The following is a 25,759-nucleotide window of genomic DNA, read 5'->3' on the forward strand; positions in this document are numbered from 1 at the left end:
CTAGGCTCCAAGTCCTAACCATTAGACCACCAGGAAACTCACTTAGCTTTGCATTTTTTTGTCTTTTGTCTTTTTAGGGCCGCACCTATGGCATATGGAGTTTCCCAGGCTAGGGGTCTAATCGGAGCTGTTGCTGCCAGCCTAGGCCACAGCCACAGCAAAGCGGGATCTGAGCCATGTCTGTGACCAACACTGTAGCTCACGGCAATGTCGGATCCTTAACCCACTGAGTGAGGCCAGGGATCAAACCTGCAACCTCATGGTTTCTAGTCAGATTCATGTTTGCTGCGCCATGACGGGAACTCCAGGAAATATTTTTTGAGGACCTGCTCTGTGCCAAGGCCCTGTGCTAAGAGTAAATTATACAAAAGCCACACCTCGCGGAGCTTACATTTTGCTGGGGAAGAAGGGCAACAAACAAATAAAAATGTAACTGTAAATGCCTATCTTAATACCAGACGGAGATAAGTGACATTAAGAAAAAATAAAGTCAGGTCAGGGATAAAGAGTGAAGAGAATGCCATTTTCGATAAAGCAGTCAGCTCTGCGGAGATGACCTTCGGGCAGGCCCTCGGTGAGGTCAGGGAGCCAGCCGTGTGTGAGTCAGGAGGAAGAGCATTCTAGGCAGAGGGATCTGCCAGGGCAAAGGCTGTGGGGACAGGAGTTTGCTGGGCGTGGTCACCAAACAGCCCTGGGGCCAGGGCAGTGACCATGGGGGAGGGGTCCAAGGGCCCAGAGAGGGACCTGGGAGCCAGACCATGGACCTGGCCAACCCTGTGAGGATGGAGGTGTTTCATCCCAGCCGGATGAGATGCTGCTGGAGAATTCTGAGCACAGAGCAGCATGCTCTGACTTCTGTGTCATCCACATCACGGGGGCTATATCTAAAACATACTGATGGATGGATGGACCAGGGGCGAAGGCGGAAAAAGTGGGACCAATCCGGAAGCTGCTGCAACAATCGGGGCAAGAGGTGACGGTGGCCTGGAAGAAGGTGACCGTGGCAGGGAGATGAAAGACGCATCTGATGGGTGGGGTCGACTCGGAATTTAGAGTTAAGATGTGCTGATGGATGAGATGCGGGAGAGAGAGGACCTGGTGACCCTGAGACTTTTGGTCTGAGCTCCTTGGTGGCGGGGGGGTTGGGGGGGTGTGCACTGGGGGAAGAGCATGTATGTTGGGGGGAAATAAAGGTCTTGGTTTCATTCTTTTGTTTTTGTTTGTTTTTTTGTTTGTTTTTTTGCTATTTCTTTGGGCCGCTCCCGTGGCATATGGAGGTTCCCAGGCTAGGGGTCGAATCGGAGCTGTAGCCACCAGCCTATGCCAGAGCCACAGCAACGCAGGATCCGAGCCGCGTCTGCAACCTACACCACAGCTCACGGCAACGCCGGATCATTAACCCACTGAGCAAGGGCAGGGACTGAACCCGCAACCTCATGGTTTCTAGTCGGATTCGTTAACCACTGCACCACGACGGGAACTCCGGTTTCATTCTTGATGCACTTGAGTTCGATGGCGACGTTGAGGGTCAGGCGGGAGTTCCCCTCTGGGGAGATGGAAAAGGGGTGGGAGCTAGACAGATGGCGGAGGCACTGGGGAGGGAGAAGATGACTGCAATCATCCAGAGGAGAGAGACAATGGACAGGGCCATGGACAAGACTTGCAGAGCCAGAAAAAACAGAGGTGTCGGTGGTGGGACGGGAGGGGTGAGATGTGGTGTTACAAGGCAGCCCTGCTGTGGTTTCTGGGTATTGGGACCCCAACCAGCAGGTGCAGGAAGCAGCTTAGCTGAGACACAGAGAGTCTTCAGGGGCCATTTTTCTTGAAAACCCATCCATTTCCCGTCCCCACCAGAAGGCTGTTTGTTGCTTTGCCGGGGGCCTCCCTGGAGGCTGTGATGGGAGACAAGAGAAACAGCTTTTAGCAGCTCCACAGCCTCCTCTCCCATCACTCCCTCCGCGGCCCGGAGAACAATGAAATCTTTAAGTGAGATAGCAGAGAGGAGATGCAGGAACCGGGGTTAAGCAAGGGGGCACCAGGCAGCGGGAGCGTGATTTCCCTGCTAATAAGCCGCTGACGAGGCGGGCAGATCACAGCCTCCTTAAGTGTTTCTGTGTTTTTCAAATGGAGCTGTCACTGCCCATTAGCTTCGGGAGCGCTCCCTAAATGGAGACGTCAGCCCTTGGGAGGCACAGCCCCAGATCAGCTCGGCGGCGCCTGCTGTGTCCTTGGAGACAGGGCAGCTCAGCGGCTGGGATCTAATTACTAACGCAGCTTGGACCACACCTGCTTCTCTGGCTGTCTTGCGTGGCTGCTTGCTTCAGCCTTGCTCAGTGGCTGAACGAAAACCCAACCCCCTTGTCATCAGGGTCCACCCCTGGGGTTCCTGGAACAGGAAGGGGTGGGGGGGGGGACAAGCCAACTAGATTATTTAAATCACATGGTATCTCTTCCAGGGTTGAAGAAGGGTGACAGGAGCAGGACTTGTTTGTTTGAGTCCCTGAATGCAAGGGCCAAGACCATCTGAAAAACAATCGGTGAGCTGTTACATGTGAGGTCTATTTTTTTTCCCCTTTTTCTTCTCTTCTTTCTCATTTCTGTTCCATTGTGTTAATAACAGCTCCGAGTCTAGCTGTCAAATGTGGTGTTGGCTTGGTCACAGCCACCACAGGGAGGTTTCAAAGATGCCAACCTGGACTTCCCGTCATGGGTTGCAGCGAATCCGACTAGGAACCATGAGGTTGCCTGTTCGACCCCTGGCCTCGCTCATTGGGTTAAGGATCCAGGGTTGCCATGAGCTGTGGTGTAGGTCGCGGATGTGGCTTAGATCCCACCTGGCTGTGGCTATGGCATAGGCTGGCGGCTGTAGCTCTGAATGGACCCCTAGCCTGGGAACCTCCGTACGCCATGGGTGCAGCCCTAAAAAAAAGATGCCAACCCGTACATGTCACTTCTTTGCTCTTATCTGCAATGGCTCCTCGCTGCTCAAAGCCACACTCCTCAGCATGGCTTACAGGCTGCTTAGGACTCGTCCCTGGTCAACTCATCAACAGCCCCTTCACTGAGCATGTTCCCCCAGCCCAACTCCTCTTACCCCCAACACATCCCCTAGAGGGGCTAAAATCCTCCCAGTTCCAAGAACGCTCATGCATTGTCTCACCTGCAAGCTTGGGCACAGCTGTCTCCTCTGCCAGGTGCCCCTCCCCCGCCCCCCCCCCATCCCCGCCATTGCCCTATGCTTATGCATCCTCTGTCTCCAGGGGATTTACCTGGACCTCCGCCCCCCAATACCCCTGCATTGACCCCATCAAGATACAGGATGTTCCTCAAAGAACTGTTCAAGGGCAAACATTTTTCTGAAATCAACTATCGACCAATAGGGGAAAAGAGTTAAATAAATGATGATACATCTATTTTATGTCTTCCCATGCAAAATGCTTTTAAAAATTAAAAGAAGATGTAGAAGAATATTAAATAACAGTTATACATAATTAAAAATAGTGTGTACAATATGTTCCCATTCTATAAATTATAGACACAAATGTGTATGTACGATATCTGCACGCGTCTTATGTATGTGCTTATAGAGAGTGGGAGAGTTATGAATTGTTTGATTTCTCTCCTTTAATCTTTCATGCTTATTGTGTTTTAGAAAATTTAAATAACAGTCAAGTGTTATTATTATTGTGTGTACTAAGACAAAAACTACAAAAGCTATGTCTTTATTTATTTATTTATTTTGGTCTTTTTGCCTTTTCTAGGGTTGCTCCCGCAGCACATGGAGGTTCCCAGGCTAGGGGTCGAATCGGAGCTGTAGCCACCGGCCTACGCCAGAGCCACAGCAACGCGAAATTCGAGCCACGTCTGCCACTTACACCACAGCTCACAGCAATGCCGGATCCTCAACCCACTGAGCAAGGCCAGGGACCGAACCCTCAACCTCATGGTTCCCAGTCAGATTCATTAACCACTCTGCCACAACGGGAACTTCTACAAAAGCTATGTTAAGGGAAGGAGGTATTACTGTGGCGAAAAGGGGGGAAATAGAAATAAAGGGAATGGACAAACTATTATTTTGATAATTTTTTTAAAGAAAGAAAGGGAATGGGAAAATTTAGTCAAATTGTTAAAATCTGCCTGGTGCCCTTTAATGTGTTTCATTTTAGTTTAAAACTCTAAGACCTCCCAAGCGGCCGCCCTAGTGTGTATTTTGGTGTTAAGGGGATGATGATGAAAGGTAATATTTAGATTATCTAAATGGGCATCTTCTGCCCAGCACACCAGAAATATGATGACACATCAGAGGGATCCTGTCCTTGTCGTCACGGAGCTCAGAGTGTAGCAGAGGAGACAAATGCACCAGAGGTCACGACATGGAGCCATGTGACAAGTGCTGCCACTGAGCACAGAGATGAAGCCCTCAGGACAGGCCAGGGAGACTTCCTGGAGGAGGCGACATCTAAGCTGAGCAGGACCAGAAACACATGGCTTCTGGGGAGGAGGGAAGGAAAGGGCCCAGGGAAGAAATGGGTGTGAAAAGAGGCCAGGGAGAGAGCAGGATGCTGGAGAGGAGGAAAAGGGCCCACCCCATCATGCTCCTGCTTACCCGGGTTTGCTAATGCAAGGCCAAGAGCACAGGAGAGCTTCCTGCCCAGACTCCGTCAAGACACCAGAGCATCTTTAGGGACCGAGACTAGGTCACAGTGAAAAGAGAGCCAAGCCATGTGGTCCCAATAAAAGACAAAGGAGACACTCCCTCTCTCTCTCTCTCTCTCTCTTTTTTTTTTTTTAATGCGCCAACTCGGAGTTCCCGTCGTGGCTCAGTGGTTAGCAAATCTGACTAGGAACCATGCAGTTGTGGGTTCGATCCCAGGCCTCACTCAGTGGGTTAAGGATCCAGTGTTGCCGTGAGCTGTGGTGTAGGCTGGCGGCTACAGCTCCGACAAGACCCCTAGCCTGGGAACCTCCATATGCCGCAGGAGCGGCCCAAGAAATGGCAAAAAGACAAAACATAAATAAATAAATAAATATTAAAAAAAATAAATGTGCAAACTCAGTGAGACTGGGGATCCTTTTTATGGCTTCTGTTTCCCCGCCGGCTGGAGAACACAGGAAGGACCCACCCCATGAGAAGCAATCAGCCAAGTGCAGAGCTGCACACACATTTGGTCATTTTTCAAAGTCGTTCGTGGACCAAGGTTTTTCTCCTGAGCGCAGTCAAACAATAATCCTCATGGTCTAGCCTTTGGCAAAGAAGGAAAGATTAAAGCCTCCTTTCCTGATCATGAAGGTCCCTTACACTCGGGAAGAGTCGATCTCCGTGTCTTCTTTGGAAGGAGTTGGCAAGAGAGGGGTCTTTTGTGTGGGGTAGCAAGTTCATTTTTTCCAAAAATTTTCTATTTTTTTCCTTTGCTTTTTATGGCCTTTGAGAGCCACATGTGCGGCATATGTAGGTTCCGAGGCTAGGGGTTGGATCTGAGCTGCATCCACTGACCTACACCACCGCCGCAGCAATGGATCTGAGCCACGTCTGCGACCTCCACCACAGCTCACGGCAACACAGGATCCTTAACCCACTGAGCGAGGCTGGGGATCGAATGGGCATCCTCAGGGATACTAGCCTGTGTCATTACCGCTGAGCCACCACAGGAACTCCCTAACATTTTCATTTAAGAACAACATGCGATGTTTTGTTTTCTTCCAGATCTCAGTTCAAATGCTCCCTACACAGAGAAGCCATCCAGACTACCTCCAAGTATAGTCGCTTCCCCTTGCGCATCTCCTGTAATTTTCTTTCAGTGCAACCTGCTCATTTCTTCCACGGGAAATAAAATATGTGAATATCCCAACCTAGAATTACACGTTTATTCATTGTTTATCTGCTCTTCTATAGTCCTATCTAGACTCTAAGCTCACTGAGAGATGAGGCCACATCTGATTTGCTGACCACGGAATTCCCAGGCTTTGGCACAAGGCTTAGTACACAGTAGGCACTCTGTGGTCCAATGGATGAATAGCAGTGTATATTCAGTGGTTATTACTACCCAGGTACTGGGTAAGTGCTGTATAATCATGATCTCATTTAACCCAACAGTTCTAGGAAGTCTCTACCATAAAAAAATAGATTTAGAGCTTAAGTAATTGCCTATGATTTGATCCCAGAGCCGACAAGCGATCCATGTGTTGCAGAAACAAGCGACTTGTTCAAAAGCTCCAAGAAAAATAAATAACAAAACCTTTCATAATTCTACCATCTCAATATCTTCACTATGCTGACATTTTGGTCTGTGTCCTGGATGGCTGGATAAATTGATAGATGGATTTTTTTGTTGTTGTTGTCTTTTTTTGTCATTTTAGGGCCACACCCATGGCATATGGAGGTTCCCAGGCTAGGGGTCTAATCGGAGCTACTGCTGCTGGCCTAACACCAGAGCCACAGCAATGCGGGATCCGAGCTGTGTCTGCGACCTACACCACAGCTCACGGCAACGGCGGATCCTCAACCCACAAAGCAAGGCCAGGGATCGAACCTGCAACCTCATGGTTCTTAGTCGGATCCGTTTCTGCTGCACCAAGATGGGAACTCTGATAGATGGATTTTTAAAAAACTCTTTAAAAAACAGAATCATCACTTTATTCTTTAGCCTGCTTAAAAAAAAAAAAAAAAAAAAAAAAACTAGACGAAACACACTCTACCCATTTTCCCATGTCAACAAAGTATCATACTGTTCTTATTTTTTCTTCACCAGTCATCCTAAACCTGTGTTGCTGGCTTCAAATAAACTAGCCTTCAAATTATCCTTTTTATCTGGCTATGTTTTAATTTCATTTTATTTTTTCTTTTTACGGATGCACCTGTGGCATATGGAAGTTTCTGGGCTAGGGGTTGAATTGGAGCTACAGGCCTACACCATAGCTGCAGCAACGCCAGCTCCGAGGCTCATCTGTGACCTATGCCATAGCTTGTGGCAATGCTGGATCCCTAACCCACTGAATGAGACCAGGGATTGAACCTGCATCCTCACAAACACTATGTCAGGTTCTTAACCTGCTGAGCCACTATCAGAACTCTTGCCTATGTTGTTATAACTTTGATTCTCACACATTTGTACCATGGGCAGGAAAAGGATTGTCTCCACCTAACAGATAATTTGAAAAGTTCATAATTTGGTCAGGGTCATACAGGGGGAGGCGGGAGAGCCAAGATTCAGAGTCTGATTTCCTGGATTCCAAAGACCACTGGGTGTCAGCCACATCTCACTGCCTTATAAATTGTGTCCAATCGTGTGGCATGGACTTAAAAGTTAAGGTGACCTGGGCACCAATCTTGGCACCATCGATTCCTCAGCTAGACAATTTATAAGCAAGACAGCTCAACTCCCTAAGCCGGGTTTTTCTGTTAAGTCAAATGGACCTGTCCTATAGTGTGCTGTGAGGATGACTGGACAAAATGCACACAAAATATCTGACACGGTAGCTGGTGGCTGCCATGGAGTGCTGACTCCCTGTCCAGGGAGCTAGTCTGATGGGTTTGGCTGTGCCCCAGCCACAGAGGGGTCCTACGGGCCCGGCCACCCTCAACCTACCCTAGGCTATGACCATTAATAGTCACAGGCACTAAAACACAGAATCTTTCCCAGCAAGGCTGGTGGGCTATGTGGGGAAAGCTACAAGGTGAAGCCAGGCCCTGGGGCTTCGGGTTAGAAACATGAGGAAAGCGTATGGTCCCAGGCACAAAAGGGCCACTTCCCCTGTCCCCCGCAAATCTTGCTCCCTTGGAAAGTCTTCTCACTCAGATTCTCACACCACCTCTGGGTTATTTATCATACCCTCATTACAGGGCATTTTGTGATTGTTTTTAAGGAACTGCACTTGTAAAAAAAGCAAGAAATACACTTTTATTCTTTTCCCCTCTGGCTCATGGGCATGTCTTGATGTTTCAAGTTCTATGGCCATCACAAGTCTTCAAGGAGTTGGCATTTCCACTGGGAGTGGTTGTGGAGATGGGGAAAATCAATCAACTTGGTGCCATAAAAATGACAGAGAAGAGGGGCTTGGGGCAGGAGGAGGACTCTGAGCTTATTCTATGGATACACTCATGCATATAGGAAACTAGGACGCTATTAAAAAAATGAAGTGGAGGGAGTTCCCATTGTGGGCTCAGCAGTAATGGACCTGACTAGTATCCATGAGGATGCCTGTTCGATCCCTGGCTTTGCTCAGTGGGTTAAGGATCTAGTGTTGCCATGACCTGCAGTGTAGGTTGCAGAGGTGGCTCGGATCCCACGTGGTTGTGGCTGTGGCATAGGCTGGCACCTGCAGTTCTGATTTGACCCTTATCCTGGGGACTTTCATATGTCGCAGGTGAGGCCCTAAAAAGAAACGAAAAGAATAATAATAAAAAAAGAACAAAGTGGACTTAGATGTGCTGATAAAACAACCCACCTCCAAGAAGTTCCTGTGGGGGCTCAGTGGGTTAAAAACCTGTCAGAGTCTCCATGAGGATGCAGGTTTGATCCCTGGCCTCGCTCAGTGAGGTAAGGATCCAGCGTTGCCGTAAACGGCAGTGTAGGTCGAGAATGCGGCTCGGAACTAGCATTGCTGTGGCTGTGGTGTAGGCTGGCAGCTGCAGCTCCGATTGGACCCCTAGCCTGGGAACCTCCATATGCTGCAGGTGCAGCCATAAAAAGAAAACGAAGAAAAAGAAAACCACCTCCAGATGGAAGGGAGTAAAGCGAGTCATGGGAATTGAACATGAGCAGTAACATTTTGTGTGTGACGTGGAATCTTCCTGTGCTTGATCACAGCTTCTCCAGGTCACCCAGGAAGCCAGTCACAGTGGGTGGCTCTGGAAAGGAGCATGAAGGAGCCTAGTTAGGGGTCTATGGGGAGGTACTTAATTTCACTGCCTAGCTTTTGATGCTGCTGGAAATGTGTACTTTTTCAGATTTTTTTTTTTTTCCTTAAGGAAGGACGATCAAAGGACCTGATTTGATGAGGTCAAGAAAGCTAAGACGCATCTATGAGAGGAAGCAATTTTGAGGTCATTGCTGACTCAATGAGAGAAATTTCAATAGAAATGGTGGGGCCAGAAGCCAGATTGCACTGAACTGTGGAAAGAATGGATGGCAATGGAGCAGGGAGAGCAAGAACTCATTCCAGTGTTTGTATGAGAAAACAGCCTAGTAGCTTTAGTGGTAGGATGGAGGGATGGTAGGTTTGAGGACAGGGATTTTTAAGATGAGAGACTTAGCTTATTGCTGTGTTGAGGAGAACGAATCAGAAGAGAGTGAGAATGGCCACCTGCCAGGTCTGCAGGCACGGAGTGGCTTTATTTTTCTTGAAGGACCCACTCTTTTCCTTCTGCAAGATGGCGACTGGGTTCTCTGCAGATGAACCCAGTCCCTCGGCAGGTGACCCGGGCCTGGCCAATCAGAACATTCCGTCTCCCCTGCCCCTTACCCACTGCCCAGTGATTGCTTTAGAGACAAATGTATGACCTGATATTTTCCAACAAGATTGAGTTCCAGGCTGCTGGGAATTTTAAGGAAAAGCTCTTTTTTTTTCCAGCAGAAATAGCTAAAATAACGGGACGTAAGTCGGGAGTAGTTATGTGCCCAGGAAAGTCTTCGGAGAATGAAGAATGAAGTCAACAGAGAGGAAAGAAATCCCAAGGGATAGAGAGAAATGGATTGCTTTTGACACTGCCGAGACCCTGGATCCAGCCACAACTACATACTTGAAAAAAATGTAGTTGCTAAGTCAGTTTGAATCGCGTTCCTGTTTGCAACTCTAGGAGCTCTGATGAATATAGAGGGAAGCTGTAGGCACAGCCTGGCCAGTGCAGATGTGCACAGGTGATGGGAGAACAGGGGTTCAGAGGGCAAAGTCCTGGGGTGGGGGGTGGGGGTAACCTGCTTGTTGACACACAGAGGGAAAGAGGTCAAAGGGGTCCGGATGACTGTGCAGGTGCAGAGAGGGTGCCCAAGTTGAGGCCACCATCCATGGGTACCCACGGGCTTCGACTCCCCCCCACCTACCCCTGCCCACTTAGGGGATGGGACTCTTAGTAGTGGGGCCTTCAAAAGAGAGAAGGTTTGGGGATTTGCCCTGGGGACCTAGGGAAGGATTGACGGGGAAGGCTTAGGAGCCCAGCTGAGATGGAGAGCCTGCATTTGCAAAGGCTCAGAGGGGTCCGGTTACTTCCCCATCTTTTCTCAGCTGCTGAACAGCAAGGCTGGTGTTTGAATCCTGCTTCTGTTTGACTCTCCATCCACATTCCTTCTGCTTGACCCAGTCTCCCTGGATGTATTTGCTCATTTCACGTTCTCCTGACCTTTGGTCAATAGCTTTCTGGGGCTCTGTGATAAGAACTACAACCCGGGCGTTCCCATCATGGCTCAGTGGTTAATGAATCCAACTAGGAACCAGGAGGTGGCGGGTTCAATCCCTGGCCTTGCTCAGTGGGTTAAGGATCCTAGCCTGGGAATCTCCATATGCCGCAGGAGCGGCCCAAGAAATGGCAAAAAAAAAAAAAAGAACTGCAACCTGGACAAGGCTGATGGCCAAGTTCAAGGAGCTAGACTTTATGGACAGTCACCCAACAGAGCCCACCCCCCCCACCCCTGGAAAGTATTTAAACCTAGGAATGGACCAAGAGGGGTTCGAATCCCACATCTGTGCCGCTGAGGCTGGGAGATGAGAGAGGAAACATTGCAGAGGCTGAGCGTATGGGAGCTGGAGGTCAAGACATAGGACTTGATATTAAATTGGCTGTGTGACCCCAGGCAAGCTACTCAACCTCTCTGAGCCTGTTTCCTTATCAATATGTAGGAGGTAATAATAGCACCTACTTCATGCAGTTGTTGTGAAGCTGAAATGAGGTCACTCTACAGTATATTAGAGAGTGTGCTTTGCGTTCTAGTAAAATTGCATGATTTCATAGACCATGCCTGACCCATTTTATTGCTATTGCGGTACCTAGTGTTAGTAATAAATTCCTGTATGCATTAAATGGAGGACGAGCTTTCTCATCCTGGTACTCTTCTATTCCCTGTGTAAGTCACGAGGGCACATTTCTGAGCCTCTCTTTGCTCATCTGTAGAATGGAGGGGGTGGAATTCCACGTCTAAAGTATCTTTCATTTTTGACGTCTGTTCTCTTTCAACGGTTATGGCCGAACCTATCCTAACAGTTCCACGCTCTCTCCCAGCATGTGCTCTTCTGTCCCACCCTTTCAAGCAAACTCTTGGCTCCTCTGCCAGGGGACAGCTCAAAGCCAAGCACCTGGCAAATGATTTCGGAACTTCACTTGGCCCTGGAAGCTGTCAGTCTGAACCATCTTTCAGAGGGAGCCTGGCTGAATCCTCAGTTGAAGTGAGTTCTGCTTGGATGGATGGAGAGGGAGATAAACAGATACGTAGATTCCAGGCTATGAATCCTAAACAACTCTTGGCTATTTGTTAGTCGGTGTAAGGAGGTAGCATCGTATTTTGATTAAGATCTCTGCAAACTCCACCCTCTGGATAACCAAAAGCACAACACAGAGCTGGGTGGGGAAACTGTCTGCTTCTTAACAAGCCCATCTTGACGGCCTCATTTCAGATGCTGCCATGCCCTGCTGCCAGGGTGGTTATTCAAAGTCTGCTGTGTGTGTCAGCCTCAAAATCAAAGCCTTCAGGAACAAGGGAGATTTGCATTTTTTTTTTTTCAAAATCCTGCCAGCGACTTGGAAAAGGTGTGAATACGCTACTTGTTTGTTGCCATATTTTAAAATAAATTTTAATTCACTTGAACTGTAAGAATACTTAGCCTTCTTCTCTTATATAATAGACATCATTAGATGGTGTTATCATGGCTCCCATTGGTGGGATCACAAACTTTAAAAGGGGCTCCAGGGGCTTCTAACAATCTTTCCAAGATCCTGGGCAGGTGGAATCCATAGTTCAGGTCCCAGTATGGCCACCTCTGAGCTGCTGGACCTTAAGCGGAGGTCTGAACCTTTCCGAGTTTCATGCCCTTACCTGCAGTAGGATGACAGGGGCACCTACCTCCTAGGACTGTGAGAATTAAATGAAGTAATGCCTGGAAGGCACTTAAAACAGTGCCTGGCACAGTCGAGAGCTCACGAGTTTCCCCAGTGTATCTGAAGAGTCTAGGTTTTAGGAGAATTATCTTAAATCCCCATTTTCAAAAAGGTATTGTTCTCTTGAGCATCTGGTACTTTGGGAGAGTGAGGTTCTATCCTTAAATAAATCATATTAAGTCAAAGTGAGCTCCCTTTCTTAAGCCTTGAATTTGGAGTCTTAATAGCAAATACACAAAGGTTATGCTTTGTGGCTTCCATTCAGAAATGTCAGCACATCAAACACAGGTTCAGACACACAGAGACACTTACTCATACGGTGTAAAGGGCAATTGGGTTTGGAAGAGAATGTCACATGAACAGAACTGCAGCTCATTAAAGCAGAACTTGAAGCTTCTGACCTCAGCTACATAAACAATGTTTTCAGATGACAGAATTACCAAGAAACCAAGTCCTGTGAGCACGACTCAGCTTCTGAAGCCGTTTGGCATTTAGACGCCCAGAGGATGCGAGTAACGGTACGTGCTCCAGGCACCGACGCCGTATTTTGGAAACGATAATTCAATGAAAGGCTGAATAAAGTAGAAAGGGGACAAGGAGGCTCTGCTCTTTGAGTTTGCAAGATTCCAAGACTTTCCAGATGGGCAAATGCCTCAAAATTCCATGGGGCTTCCTTAGACAACTACAGATGTGATAAATACATTGAATAATAAAAAAAAAGAGAGAGAGAGAGGAAAAAAAAATCCATGGGGCTTTTCTCTAAAGTAATGAGAGTAGAGACAAGGTGACCAGCAGAGAAATGATGGTCATGGGTCTGACTCTATGGGCAGGGTTGGAGTCTGTGAGCCTGACACGGAGCCTGGAAGGGAAGCAAGGAGGGTGAGCGCTCTGATCACGTCTGGACAGCACCAGATGGCCACCCAATGAAAGGAGGTGGGGAAAGGGGTGCTCCGTAATGTGTGTGTCACGTCCAGCTGTTCTTAACCCCTAATGATCAGAGGGACCACGTTTCAGAACAAGAGTGGAGGCTCGGTTCCCAGAGGGTGGGTTGCTGTACACACCCCATGGACTGCCATGAAACGGGGCATCTCTGTCCCCTTGTGCCTTTTCTGTCACTCTTCACTTTGCTGCCTCGATGCTGCCCGGTGGCTAAGTTGATCCAAGGGCGGCCTCCTTGGGGCAGCTAGAGCCTTGAGACCAAGATCTGTGTCCCCACCACCTTCCCACAGTGAGCCTTGCGTTAGAAGCTATGATCACCACTGCCCTTCACGGAGGCCGTTCACGATAACACACAAACACGATGGACCTCTCAGTTGGGCATTTCGATTTAAACATGCTAGGCTGGCCTATCGTGCACCGTGACGTGACAGCACCACCTACTCCAAAGTCTTCAACAAAACATGCCTCCACACACCCTCCACGATGGTACCGCCAAATTCAGAGCCGATCTCCCCGAAAAAGGGAACTCCTGGTTACAGCCTTCGGCACATGGAACCTTCCACACTGCCGATCAGTTACCATGATGGGAGGAAGTGGGACCCACTGGACCCCCACGCCCTGCCCGATGCCCTGCAAGCCAGCACTCCGAACTCCAGATGCTCTCAAGACAACCCATTTCATTAGCTCACCCTATTTTTCTCCAGAACCAACCTTTGTTGGTTGTCGTATGTTATACTCGAGGGCAACTAGGCAGGTAATCTGGTGGGTGTCTTCTTCACCCACTCCTTCACCCCCCACCCCCCGGGGTGGGGGGAGGGATACTGAGCACCCACAAGGTGTGAGGGACTGGGGAGGGACTGGGAAGGCCAAGATGAACTCAATCTGGAGGCTCAAAACCAGCTCCATCCTATCTACGTGCCCATCATCTTCCGCCTGGATGCATGACACCCTGTCTCTTGACTTCACTGCTGCCCACGTAAGCAGATCAAGCTATTTCTCTGCAGTAAGCGTTGCCTGCACCACCGGCCCCTCCCTTTTACTCTCATCCAATCACATCTCCCTTTATGCTCTCCCTTGCCAGCTCAGCTCAGCCACCCGGATGCTCTGGTCTTTCCTAAACCGGCCAGCTCCTGCCCCAGGGCCTTTGCACCTGTGACGACCACCTGAACCCCTCTCTCCCCTCACCTTCTTCCCAGCTTGGCTGAAATGTCAACATCTCAGTGAGGCTTTTCTACGACCCTATTTAAACCTGACCTCGCCTGGACCCGGCTCATTCAAACCCCCTCCCTCCATAATACTGATCCCTTTCTAGCCTCGTCACTGATTTCTTTGTTTATTGTTATTATTATTATTTGTCTTTTTTTGCCATTTCTTGGGCCACTCCCACGGTGTAAGGAGGTTCCCAGGCTAGGGGTCTAATCGGAGCTGTAGCCACCGGCCTATGCCAGAGCTGCAGCAATGCGGGATCCGAGCTGCATCTGCCACCTATACCACAGCTCACGGCAATGCTGGATCCTTCACCCACTGAGCCAGGCCAGGGATCGAACCCCCTACCTCATGGTTCCTAGTTGGATTCGTTAACCACTGTGCCACGACAGGAACTCCTTCTTTGTTTATTATTTGCCCGATCCCTCTAGAATATAAGTTCCAAGAGGACAGAGATTTTTATTATTTTTATCGCTGTGTCCCCAGCACCTGGAACAGTACCTAACGTCAACAAACACCTGCTGAATGGAGGAGTCATAACATCCCCACTAGAAGACAGAACCAGAACACATTGCTTCCAGACTCGCTGCCCCACCATGCATCCAGCCACATACTCCACCTGCCACACAGAAACTGGCACCACCCACCCACCACAGATTGACCCTGCCGTGTGCCCTGAGCCACATTCCAAGCACATGCTGTACTGAAGCTTCCGCGCCCTTTCAGTACAGCCCTCGCCACACCCCACAGCAAACTGGGGATCTACCATTCCACTCACCAGCTGGTGGGACCCCAGAAAGCCATGTTCTAGTCCCTGCTACACTGTGGTCCAGCAGCATCCTACCACCTGGGAACATGTTAGAAAGGCAGCATCTCAGGTCCTACCGTAGTGTGGCTGAATCAGAATCTACGTTTTCATCCGATATGCTTCTGGGTGTACATTAAACCTTAAGACGCTCTGCCAGCCTACATCATGGCATCGGTAGCACTGGACAGGACAATGACAGACTGCAGGAGTCACAGTCTTCTCCATCCCAAGGCCAGCGATGTACACACTGCATCATCAGATCTTTCGACGCACATGATGCCATGACAGATACAATTTGGCACCCAAACCACAGCCCTTTACAGATAGGGTAGTAACTTCTACAGCATTTGAGACATCCTGCTGTACATGGCAAATGCACCCAGTGCTCTAATATATTTATCCCTAAATCCTATAAGGTCTTCGGCACAGTGCATTGCAGCAGCCTGTTTTACAGCTATTCCTTTGTTCATTCAGTAAAAATTATTAAGCTCCTGTTATGTGCTCAACCTTATGCTAAGCCCTGGGATCCAACACCGAAAAAGACAGTCTCGATCTTTTAGGGTAGCCAAGAAAGACAGACCTTACACTCAACCAGTCATTATGACGAAGTGCGGCGAGTGTGTTGATAGGACACTAGCATCTGCGAGCATCTGATCGCGACTCAGGAATCAACAAGAGCCTCCTGAGTGGGTGACGGATTTGATAAGGGGGGAGGAGCCAGGCACCAGGAGGGTGGGGATGGAGGGGGCATGGGGATGGCTTTGGGGATCCCAGGTGGAGGGTTCTGCTTGGACAAAGCCAGGGAAGGGAAGGCACTGCATGACACTGAGCAAAGCCGGTTCTTGAAGTCAGGAGCCTGGGGAGGCGGCAGAGGCTGGACCTTGGAGGACCCTTACAACCATATATGCTAAAGAACGATAGACATTAACCTGGGGGGTGGCAGGGAGCCATCAGGGGGGCGTTAAGCAAGAGAGTGACACAGTCAGATGCACATTACAAAAATCACTCTGGTACCCTGAAACAGTACACCCAGTTAGCGTACGTCAGTAGTTTCCAACGATACTCAGCGAACGGCTCTTCCCACCTTCAAAGACGGCCCTGAGAACAACTTTAAACATCCATTTGAAATGATTTTAATGAACCTCCAATAATAACACCCTTCACTGATCTTTGAATGGAATCCTCTGTTCGTGCCCCGTGTTTCTTCGTTCTCTTGTTGCACTCTGGTTAAGAGCGTTTATGCGTCGGGGACACGGACAGATACATGCACGCCTTTTAATATCCCGAGAGGCACATGGAACTCTGTACACACTCACCAAGGGCCTTGCAGCAGGTCTGGGGAAGGGGAAATGGGAAGTCCTTGGGTGGGGGGGAGGGTGGCTCTAAGGCTGGCACCTGCTAGGTGAAAAGCATATGCCCTGGTGGAATCACAGGTGTGGGTGGTGCAGCTGTTATCATAATTCTTTCTAATTCGCCTGAAAAAGATCACCCCTTAGAGCTGGTGGAAGAACATCTTGAACTCGATACCCCAGTCCAGCGACGGTACTCTGAAAGGCATTGTTAAACCCACACGAGGCAGTTCAAGACACTGGCTGGTTGGAAATCATATCAAAGGCAGAGCAGTTGAAAGAGCCTCTTGATCACTGCTAGCATAGTCTTTTTATTTTATATTCTCAACAATAAGAATGGCTAATTTTTCCTGAGCACCTGCTATGGACCAGGTTAAATATTCAAAATTTAACCAGTCAGAATGGACTCTGCTTATAAGTAACCAGTACTGGAGTTCCCTTGGTGGCGCAGTGGTTAACGAATATGATCAGGAACCATGAGGTTGCAGGTTTGATCCCTGCCCTTGCTCAGTGGGTTGGGAATCCGGCGTTGCCATGAGCTGTGGTATAGACTGCAGACGCGGCTGGGATCCCGCATCGCCGTGGCTCTGGCGTAGGCTGGTGGCTATAGCTCCGATTGGACCCCTAGCCTAGGAACCTCCATACGCCACGGGAGTGGCCCTAGAAAAGGCAAAAAAACAAACAAACAAAAGTAACCAATACTAATGGGAACTGGTTAAACATCAACCTGACTCTGAGTGATCACTTATCCCAGATGTTACAAACTGATAGACTAGGGGCCGTGTATGGCTCATGGATGTGTGTTTTACTTGGCCTGAATTGTTTCAAACTTTGTTGCTGATGTATATTTTTTTCTTTTTCTTTTTTTAGGGCCCCACTTTCAGCATATGGAAGTTCCCATGCTAGAAGTCTCATTGGAGCTGCAGTGACCAGCCTACGTCACAGCCGTAGATCCGAGCCATGTCTGTGACCTACACCATAGCTCATGGCAACACCGGATCCTTAACCCACTGAGCGAGGCCAGGAATCGAACCCGCAACTTTATGCTTCCTAGTCGGATCTGTTACCGCCAAGCCACAAAGGGAACTCCGTGTTACTGATATATTTTTAACAAATAGTGAGATGGCATATGAAAGTCCCAATGAGGGGAGAGCAGAGCCTGCATCCCACAGCACCAAGCAGCCAGCCCAGAGCTGGCTCAGAGAAGATGCTCAGGAAAAGGTATCAGGGATAATATAAAAAGAATACACTAATGAGTAATGATCCCCAGGGTCCTCCAGCTGCTCAGCCTTTGCGATAACCACCAGCTCTCCCCTCTGCCTCTCTCCCCACCATTGGGCTTCCCTCATTTACATACCTGCCTGGCCTCTGTAGCCACTTGAGTCTGACCTGAGTCTGTGACCTGTTCCTGGAAGCCACCAACCCCCACTCAGACTGGGTGAGAACCAGTGTCTTCCTCTTAAAGAGATTTCTCTCCTTGCTGCATCTCTTTGGCTCCTGCCTGGTTTCCCTGCCTGAGCTTTTTTTTCTTTTTTTTTTTTCTGTCTTTTTTGGGGTCACACCCATGGCATATGGAAGTACCCAAGCTAGGGGTTGAATCAGAGCTGTAGCTGCCAGGCCTATGCCACAGCCACAGTAACGCTGGGATCCGAGCTGCATTTGCAATGTACACCACAGCTCATGGCAACGCCATATCCTTAACCCACTGAGGGAGACCAGGGATGGAACCAGCATCCTCATGGATGCCAGTCGGGTTCATTACTGCTGAGCCACTGAGCCATTAGTCGGGAACTCCCCCTGCTTGAGATTTTTTTGGTCTTTTTTTTTTTGCCTTTTCTAGGGCCACTCCTGCAGCATATGGAGGCTCCCAGGCTAGGGGTCTAATCAGAGCTGTAGCCGCCGGCCTACGCCAGAGCCACAGCAACGTGGGATCCGAGCCACGTCTGCAACCTACACCACAGCTCACGGCAACGCCGGATCCTTAACCCACTGAGCAAGGCCAGGGATCGAACCTGCAATCTCATGGTTCCTAATCAGATTCATTAACCACTGCACCACGACGGGAACTCCATCCCCCTGCTTGAGCTTTTAACCATGAACTCTACAGCAGTGATTCTCAGCCTGGAGCATGTATCGGATTCACCTGGACAGCCTCTCCCCCAGGGTTTCTGATTCCGGAAGTCGGGGGCGGGGGAGTAGTATGCCTGAGACATTCATTCCTCAAGTTCCCAGGTGACAGTGCTGGTCTGGGGACCACGCTTTGAAAACCACTGCTCTACAAGTAAAGAAGGAACCTTGACCGTCCCCTGGTTTAATGCTGCAGGGGAGGGATGGAAAGGGGGGCTTTTGTGTCTTTTCTCTGGTCAGGTGAAGACAGATGGGTCCACATTTTGAGATCTCGTGAATGGCCCCACAAAACGCAAATGGGGTCGTGGGGGCCCCCTCCTAGTTCCCTGTTTCCTGAACGGATAACCCCCTCTTCTCATCTGGATTTTTTTTTTTATCTGCTCCCCTTTCAAAGAGCAATAATACTGCCTGTGACCGTGTGCCCCCAATTATACACACGGACATTATCTGAAGGCCTGACTCCCTGCAGGACTTGACACTGCTCCGCCCCTCAAAGACCCTGCACCCAAGACATTGATCAACATGTGACACGCCACTGAGAAAAATCATCGTCAACTCTCCCAGAAGGTCTATTGTGTTCCTGGCCCATACGCAGGGCTTTAAGCATCATAACCCTCCCCTGATGAAGGAACTATCATCACCCCGTGCTACAGACGGTGAACCTGAGAAGCAGAGAGAGAAATGGACTTGTCCAAATTCTCCAGCTCTAGAAGATATCATAGATAATATAAAACGAATGCACGAATTTTTTTTTCATCTTTTGTCTTTTTTAGGGCCACACCTATGGCATATGGACGTACTCAGGCTAGGGGTCGAATCGGAGCTACAGCTGGCAGCCTATACCACAGCCACGGCCACACGGGATCCAAGCTTCATCTGTGACCTACACCACAGCTCACGGCATTGCCGGATCCTCCGCCCACTGAGCAAGGCCAGGGATGGAACCTGCATCCTCATGGCTACCAGCTGGGTTCATTAACCTCTGTGCCATGATGGGAACTCCAGAATACATGAATGATTAATGACGGTTTGTTGGATCCGCTGTATTCACTGCGAGTCAAACACTATTAGGCATATTATGCTCAATCCTGTGTCTCTACTTTAAGATGGATATTGATTACCTGGAGGACAATGGGCCCCCGGAGGTGATGTCGTGAGGGACATGCTTACAGGTGGAGGAGGGACATGTTTAGCCTGGAAATCTCAGGATTCAGGAATTTTAAGGATGCCGTCCAGAGAAAGAGGCTCTGGTTGATAGAACAGGACCCAGTGATGGCAGTTCTGGAGAGGCTGACACATTTGCAACAATTAGAAGGTCTGTAATGTTCAACTGGCCGCCTCTGAAGGACTCCGCATCTGAACAACGAGAAAGTGTCCAGAGACATCAGGGATGCTCTAATTCTAATCACTGGGGATGTTTGGGACTGGGGAGATGTGACAAGCACCCGGCAAGCTTCCTTCTTCCTTCCTCCCTCCCTCTCTCTTTTCTTTTCTTTTCTTTTTTTTTTGATCTTTTTGCCATTTCTTGGGCTGTTCCCGTGGCATATGGAAGTTCCCAGGCTAGAGATCGAATTGGAGCTATAGCCGCCGGCCTACACCAGAGCCACAGCAATGCGGGATCCAAGCTGCGTCTGCAACCTACACCACAGCTCGCAGCAATGCCGGATCCTTAACCTATTGAGCAAGGTTGGGGATCGAACCCGCAACCTCTTGGTTCCTAGTCGGATTCGTTAACCACTGAGCCATGGCAGGAACTCCCCTTCCCTCCCTCTTCCTTCCTTCCTTCCTTTCTTTCATCTTTTTAGGGCTGCACTTGTGGCACAGGGAGGTTCCCAGACTAGGGGTCCAATCAGAGCTGTAGCTGCCAGCCTACACCACAGCTCACGGCAACACAGGATGTTTAACCCACTGAGCAAGGCCAGGGATCGAACCCACATCCTCATGGACACTAGCTGGGTTCATTACTGCTGAACCACAGCGGGAACTCCAAGCTTTCTTAAACTGCATGTCTTTTGCCCCAAGCATTCTGGTATGCCTCTCACAGGGTCAGACTCTCTGGATCCTCGCTTCCTCACACACTGGCTGGGTGACCCTGGACAGAGCACTTCACCTCTCTGAGCTTCCAATGCCTCTTCCGTTACAGAGAACAACAGCACCCGCCTAACAGGTTGATGTGATGAATTAATTAGCTGCCACATGTGAAGTGCTTAATACAGTCACACTAGTGGCCAAGAAATGACTACTCATAATATCACAACAAGCCCCATTATTGCTGTCAATTTCTTTATCATCACATCGAAGACCCTCACGACTTCAGATCTCGATGACGATTTGAGATTCCCTTCTCAGCCTCTCGCAGCAGTTTCACTACTCCTAAGAAAGTCACCAGGTCATTACTGTACTTTTTTTGTTCTTGTTGTCTTTTGAGGGCCGCACCCACGGCATATGGAGGTTCTCAGGCTAGGGATCAATTCAGAGCTGTAGCCATCGGCCTACACCACAGACACAGCCATGCAGGATCCGAGCCATGTCTGCGACCTACACGACAGCTCACGGCACCCCCGGATCCTTAACCCACTAAGTGAGGCCAGGGATAGAACCTGCTTCCTCATGGATGCTAGACAGATTCATTTCCACTGAGCCACGACAGCAACTCCAGGGTCTTCACTGTTCTTAATTTAACAAAGGAACACCCTCGCAGCAGAGTCACCATTCTGATGAATTCAGATGTTATCCTGTCCTCCCCGCCCGGGGCTGACAAACCCTCCCTGCCCAGCCTTTGGGGATGGAAGCCCTCCCATGTGCATATGTCTGCGGGAAATGCGAGCCTTTTATTCTCACATTATAAAGGTTCTCTGAAAGCCACATCCATGCCCAGAGCCCCCAGGAGGTCTAGGAGCACGCCAGCCTCTGCTGTGCTTTGGGTGAGAGCTGGCCGGTGATGCTCTCCGCTTTACTGACTCCCGATGGAGTGTAGATTTCAGAATTACATTTAAATACCGTTGAGATAAACAACATGACCTTTGCAATGTCAGTGTGAAGAGAAAAAGACACCCTCGGACCAAGGAAAGAACGAGAGCAAAATGAGCTTCATCACGGTCCGCACACCCGAGACCCACTCTCCCCCACCCCCGAGATGCCAACTGAATTCGTAGAACCCTAACTCGATTCCACGGTCCTCTCCACATTCAGAGAGGCGGTGTGGACAGACATCTCCGTTTTTGTACCCACCGGCTTTGTGCATAAATGTGACAGCGCGGAGAGATAAGCCAAGGAGCATCATCTCGGAGGATGCCAAGGGCACACGCCTTGGAGAGGGAAGGAGCATATTATGACAAGGACCCAATAGAAAGTTAGGATGTGGACCCAACGGCCAGAGAGAACGGTTTACTTACGGCTTTCGGCTTATACGGGGGCTGAATCTCTTTGCGTTCGAGTTTCTCCCAGTCAATATACCGGAAAAACGCATGCTCTTTGATGTCACGTTCGCCTTCAGGTCCGCAACCCAGTCGTTTGCCCGGGTGTTTGGTCATCAGCTTCAAGGAAAAGAGAAAAGTGCCATTGAATGACTCGCTGAAGAGGAAATGAAGGACTCTGGAAAATGATGGCTCCTATGAATCGGGGAAGATAGAGCAAAGAAGAGTCCCAACTAATTTTTTTTTTCTTTTTGCTTTTTAGGGCTACACTTAACGACCATGGACGTTCCCAGGCTAGGGGTCCAAAGGGAGCTGCAGCTGCCGGCCTACACCACAGCCACAGCAACACGGGACCTGAGCCGAGTCTTCGACCTACACCACTGCTCACGGACACATGGGATTCTGAACCCACTGCGAGGGACCAGGGATTGAACCTGCATCCTCCTGGATACTAGGAGGATTTGTTTCCGCTGAGCCACAATGGGAACTGCCCCAAACTAGTTTTTATTTTTTGCTTTTCCTCCCATCAGTGAGTTCCTAGCCAGGTCTTTAGCAGAACAGGAGGACCTGAGAGCAGTGCCTGAGGCTCCTTGTCTCCGAGCAAGATCCTTTATGGTTAATCACACCTCAGTCTGAACATGGCCTTGAACTTCAAGTTTAAAAAGTTACATGATGCATTTTGATTTAAGAATGAGGTTATGCATGCAACTCCATAGTTCCCAACGTGGCGCTGGAGAAAAGATTCGGACTAGGAACCATGAGGTTTCAGGTTCGATCCCTGGCCTTGCTGAGTGTTAACCCAAGGATCCAGCATTGCCATGAGCTGTGGTGTAGGTCACAGACATGGCTTGGATCATGCATTGCTGTGGCTGTGGTGTAGGCCGGCAGCTGTAGCTCCGATTTGAGCCCTAGCCTGGGAACCTCCATATGCCATGGGTGCAGCCCTAAAAAGCAAAACAAACAAATAAATAAATAATAAAAACATAAATAAAAATAAAAATTAAAAATCATTGCAATTCTCACTTAAAATAAAAAATGAAAAAAAAAAGAATGAGTGTTATGCAATTACTGATGCACTTCACTGAGAACAGTTGCAATATCTTCAAATTCCCCTCCTGCCACCACAAGGAAACTGGAGTTTGACCAAGGCAAAGGCCACGTTCATTCAGATAATATTTGCACTTCTCAGTAAAGCACTTGTGAAAATGACAAGACCGGAGAAAAAATATTAGTCAAGTGGACCCAAGTTTCAAGTAATTACTTTCCGAAAGCTCATTAAATAGTCAAAACCTAGCCCAGCTCATTTCTCTTGTATCACGCGTTACACTGAACTCCGCTGAGGCTTCTTTGGTGTCCCATTTAAATTACTTAATTATCAAAACCCTCCATCTTTGGGTCTCTGAGCCAGGGCTAAATAACAAGATGAATAGATGCTCCGAGATGAAACCAGACAGGCCCGCTCTTAGAAATGAATCCAAAGCAGCATGAAAATATCTCTGATCTCAAGACTACAGCAAATGCACAGAGTAAAGACAGAGGAGTTGGTGATTAATTAAAAAAAAAAAAAAGAGAGAGAGAGAGAGACCAGCAAGAGGCCATCAAAAGAGGAAACAAAATGATTGGAACATACAAGACCAAGAAGCTTCTCAGAGTTGACACCAAGCAGCCTATGACGTCAGAATCCTTAGAGTCCCACCCCCCCACCCAGGGCTTGAGGATGAAGGGGGAAGGGATGAATCCAGCAATTCACACCTACTCTTTTGGACACTCAGCTCAGCCTGCTTCCTGCTACAGATAATCTGTCATCAGAAACTACCCTCCTACACACACACACACACACACACACAAAGGCACATACTTTTCATATATATTTTATCTTTCAAGGGAAAATAATCAGGCACTTATGCCCTAAGTGCTTAATTTATACGTCTGATCTTAGCGGCTTCTCACAATGACCTCATGAGCTGGGTGTATTATTTCTCCCATTTGAATGACAAAGCAACTGACACTCCAGTGGACTGGATTCCCACGCCTGGTGAACTCTAAAACTTGGGCTTGGGAGTTCCTGGCGTGGTGCAGCAGAAACAAATCTGACTAGTATCCATGAGTATGCGGGTTTGACCCCTGGCCTCGCTCAGTGGGTTAAGGATCCGGCGTTGCTGTGAGCCATAGTATAGGTTGCAGACGTGGCTTGGATCCTGTGCAGCTGGGGCTGTGGTGTAGGCTGGCAGCTGCAGCTCCGATTCAACCCCTAGCCTGGGAACTTCCATATGCTGCAGGCGTGGCCCTAAAAAGCAAAAACAAAACAAAACAAAACAAAACCCAACCAACCAACCAAACAAAAACCCAAAAAACCAAAACCAAAACCCCAAAACTTGGGCTTTTAGGAGAAATCAAAGGCTCTTTGCATGTGGTTGGTTTCCCAGGGGTATCTGTGGCCTTGGCTTGGTCAGGAAGAGTTTAGGGGATAGCAAGGAAATTGAGCCAAGCCTTAACATTTGGGTAAGATTAGGGTGGGAGGAAAGAAGGGGCCGTGAGGTCCTGCTTAGCACTACGAGTAATAATATTAATGACAGCTTCCCAGCACCTCCCAGGTGCTCAAGCTCTGTGCCGATGGCTTCCAGTCACCACTCAGTATTCTTTCATCTTCACGACAGCACTTTGAGGCCTCAGAAATGATTATTCTCATTTTCCCACGTAAACACACTGGGTCCAGAGAAACGGTTATTTGCCAGAGCTCACATAGCAAAGGAGCAGAGTCGTGCTTTGAACAGATCAGCCTGACCTGGAGTCTTGAAGCTCCATCTTCCACAGTTTCTTCTTGTTTTCACCCTAATGTGCGGCCAATTTGGGCTTCTGTCTGCTGTAAGTTTTGATCAAAGTAGGAGTGGTGATCAGAGCAAATATATGAAGTTTTGGGGGTTTGTTTGTTTGTTTGTTTGTTTTTAGTGGTGGAAAATGGAGTCTTTCAAGGTATGGATAATAGGACATTGTCAGTTGGAATGCGACTATTTTCAAAAACCTAGCTCATGGAGTGCCCAGTGTGGCTCAGCAGGCTAAGAACCCAACTAGTATCCATGAGGATGTGGGTTTGATCCCTGGCTTTGCTCAGTGGGTTAAGGATCCAGCATGGCCGCAAGCTGATCAGTCGAAGAGGCGGCTGGGATCTGGCGTTGCGGTGGCTGGGGCATAGGCTGGCTCTGATTGACCCCAGCCTGGGAACATCCATGTGCCACAGGCGTGGCCCTAAAAAGAAAACCCACAACCCCCCAAAAACCTAGCTCACTTTCCAGGGAAGCAGGAAGAAGCCAAGCAAAGAAAAACCCCTGCAGCCCTCATGCGAGGTTCAGCCCACTCCCGCAGGCTGAGCTCGGGTGCCCAAAGCCAGCCAGGCAGACAGCTGGACTTAATCACTGATCCGATTTCTGATCCCCTCCCAGACACATCCCCCCGGGGCCTGAAGTTCAGGAGGAAGCATTTGGCGGTTCACTCAAGCATCACCCCTTCTATGGAACATCAACCTTGAAGAAAAAGCCCACATGGGCCTCAGCCTCCTCCACTCAGCAAGGTCCCCAAACCCAAGAGTGAGAAAGTCACCCTCCTGATCCTGAAGGTTATGGGTCTGAAATTAATAGAAATCTGCTCTACCAGGGAGACTGCTAATTGGAGCTGAAGCTCAATGCAGCTGACCTGGAAAACCCTCTCCTCCATGACCCACTTAGAGCCCCAGCTGCCCAGACAGGCAGAGATGTGAAGAGGAAGGTCTTGAACATGAATTGAGTGTCTACTCTGTGCCAACCCCACCCAAGGAGCTTTCTCTGACAAGACT

The 25,759-nt window shown here is 49.0% G+C and overlaps 1 protein-coding gene across 2 annotated transcripts in view; it reads right to left on the bottom strand.

Moving 5' to 3' along the window:
• PRKCB (protein kinase C beta) overlaps positions 1-25,759 on the bottom strand; it is a 388,950-nt gene that overhangs the window by 10,875 nt on the left and 352,316 nt on the right. For both annotated transcript variants that reach the window (XM_047780291.1, XM_047780292.1), the window contains exon 16: positions 21,910-22,050. In XM_047780291.1, the coding sequence (XP_047636247.1) occupies positions 21,910-22,050 (141 nt within the window). The remainder of the gene's footprint in view (positions 1-21,909; positions 22,051-25,759) is intronic.

The sequence above is a fragment of the Phacochoerus africanus genome, chromosome 5, assembly GCF_016906955.1.
Source record: "Phacochoerus africanus isolate WHEZ1 chromosome 5, ROS_Pafr_v1, whole genome shotgun sequence".
NCBI classification, from domain to species: Eukaryota; Metazoa; Chordata; class Mammalia; order Artiodactyla; family Suidae; genus Phacochoerus; species Phacochoerus africanus.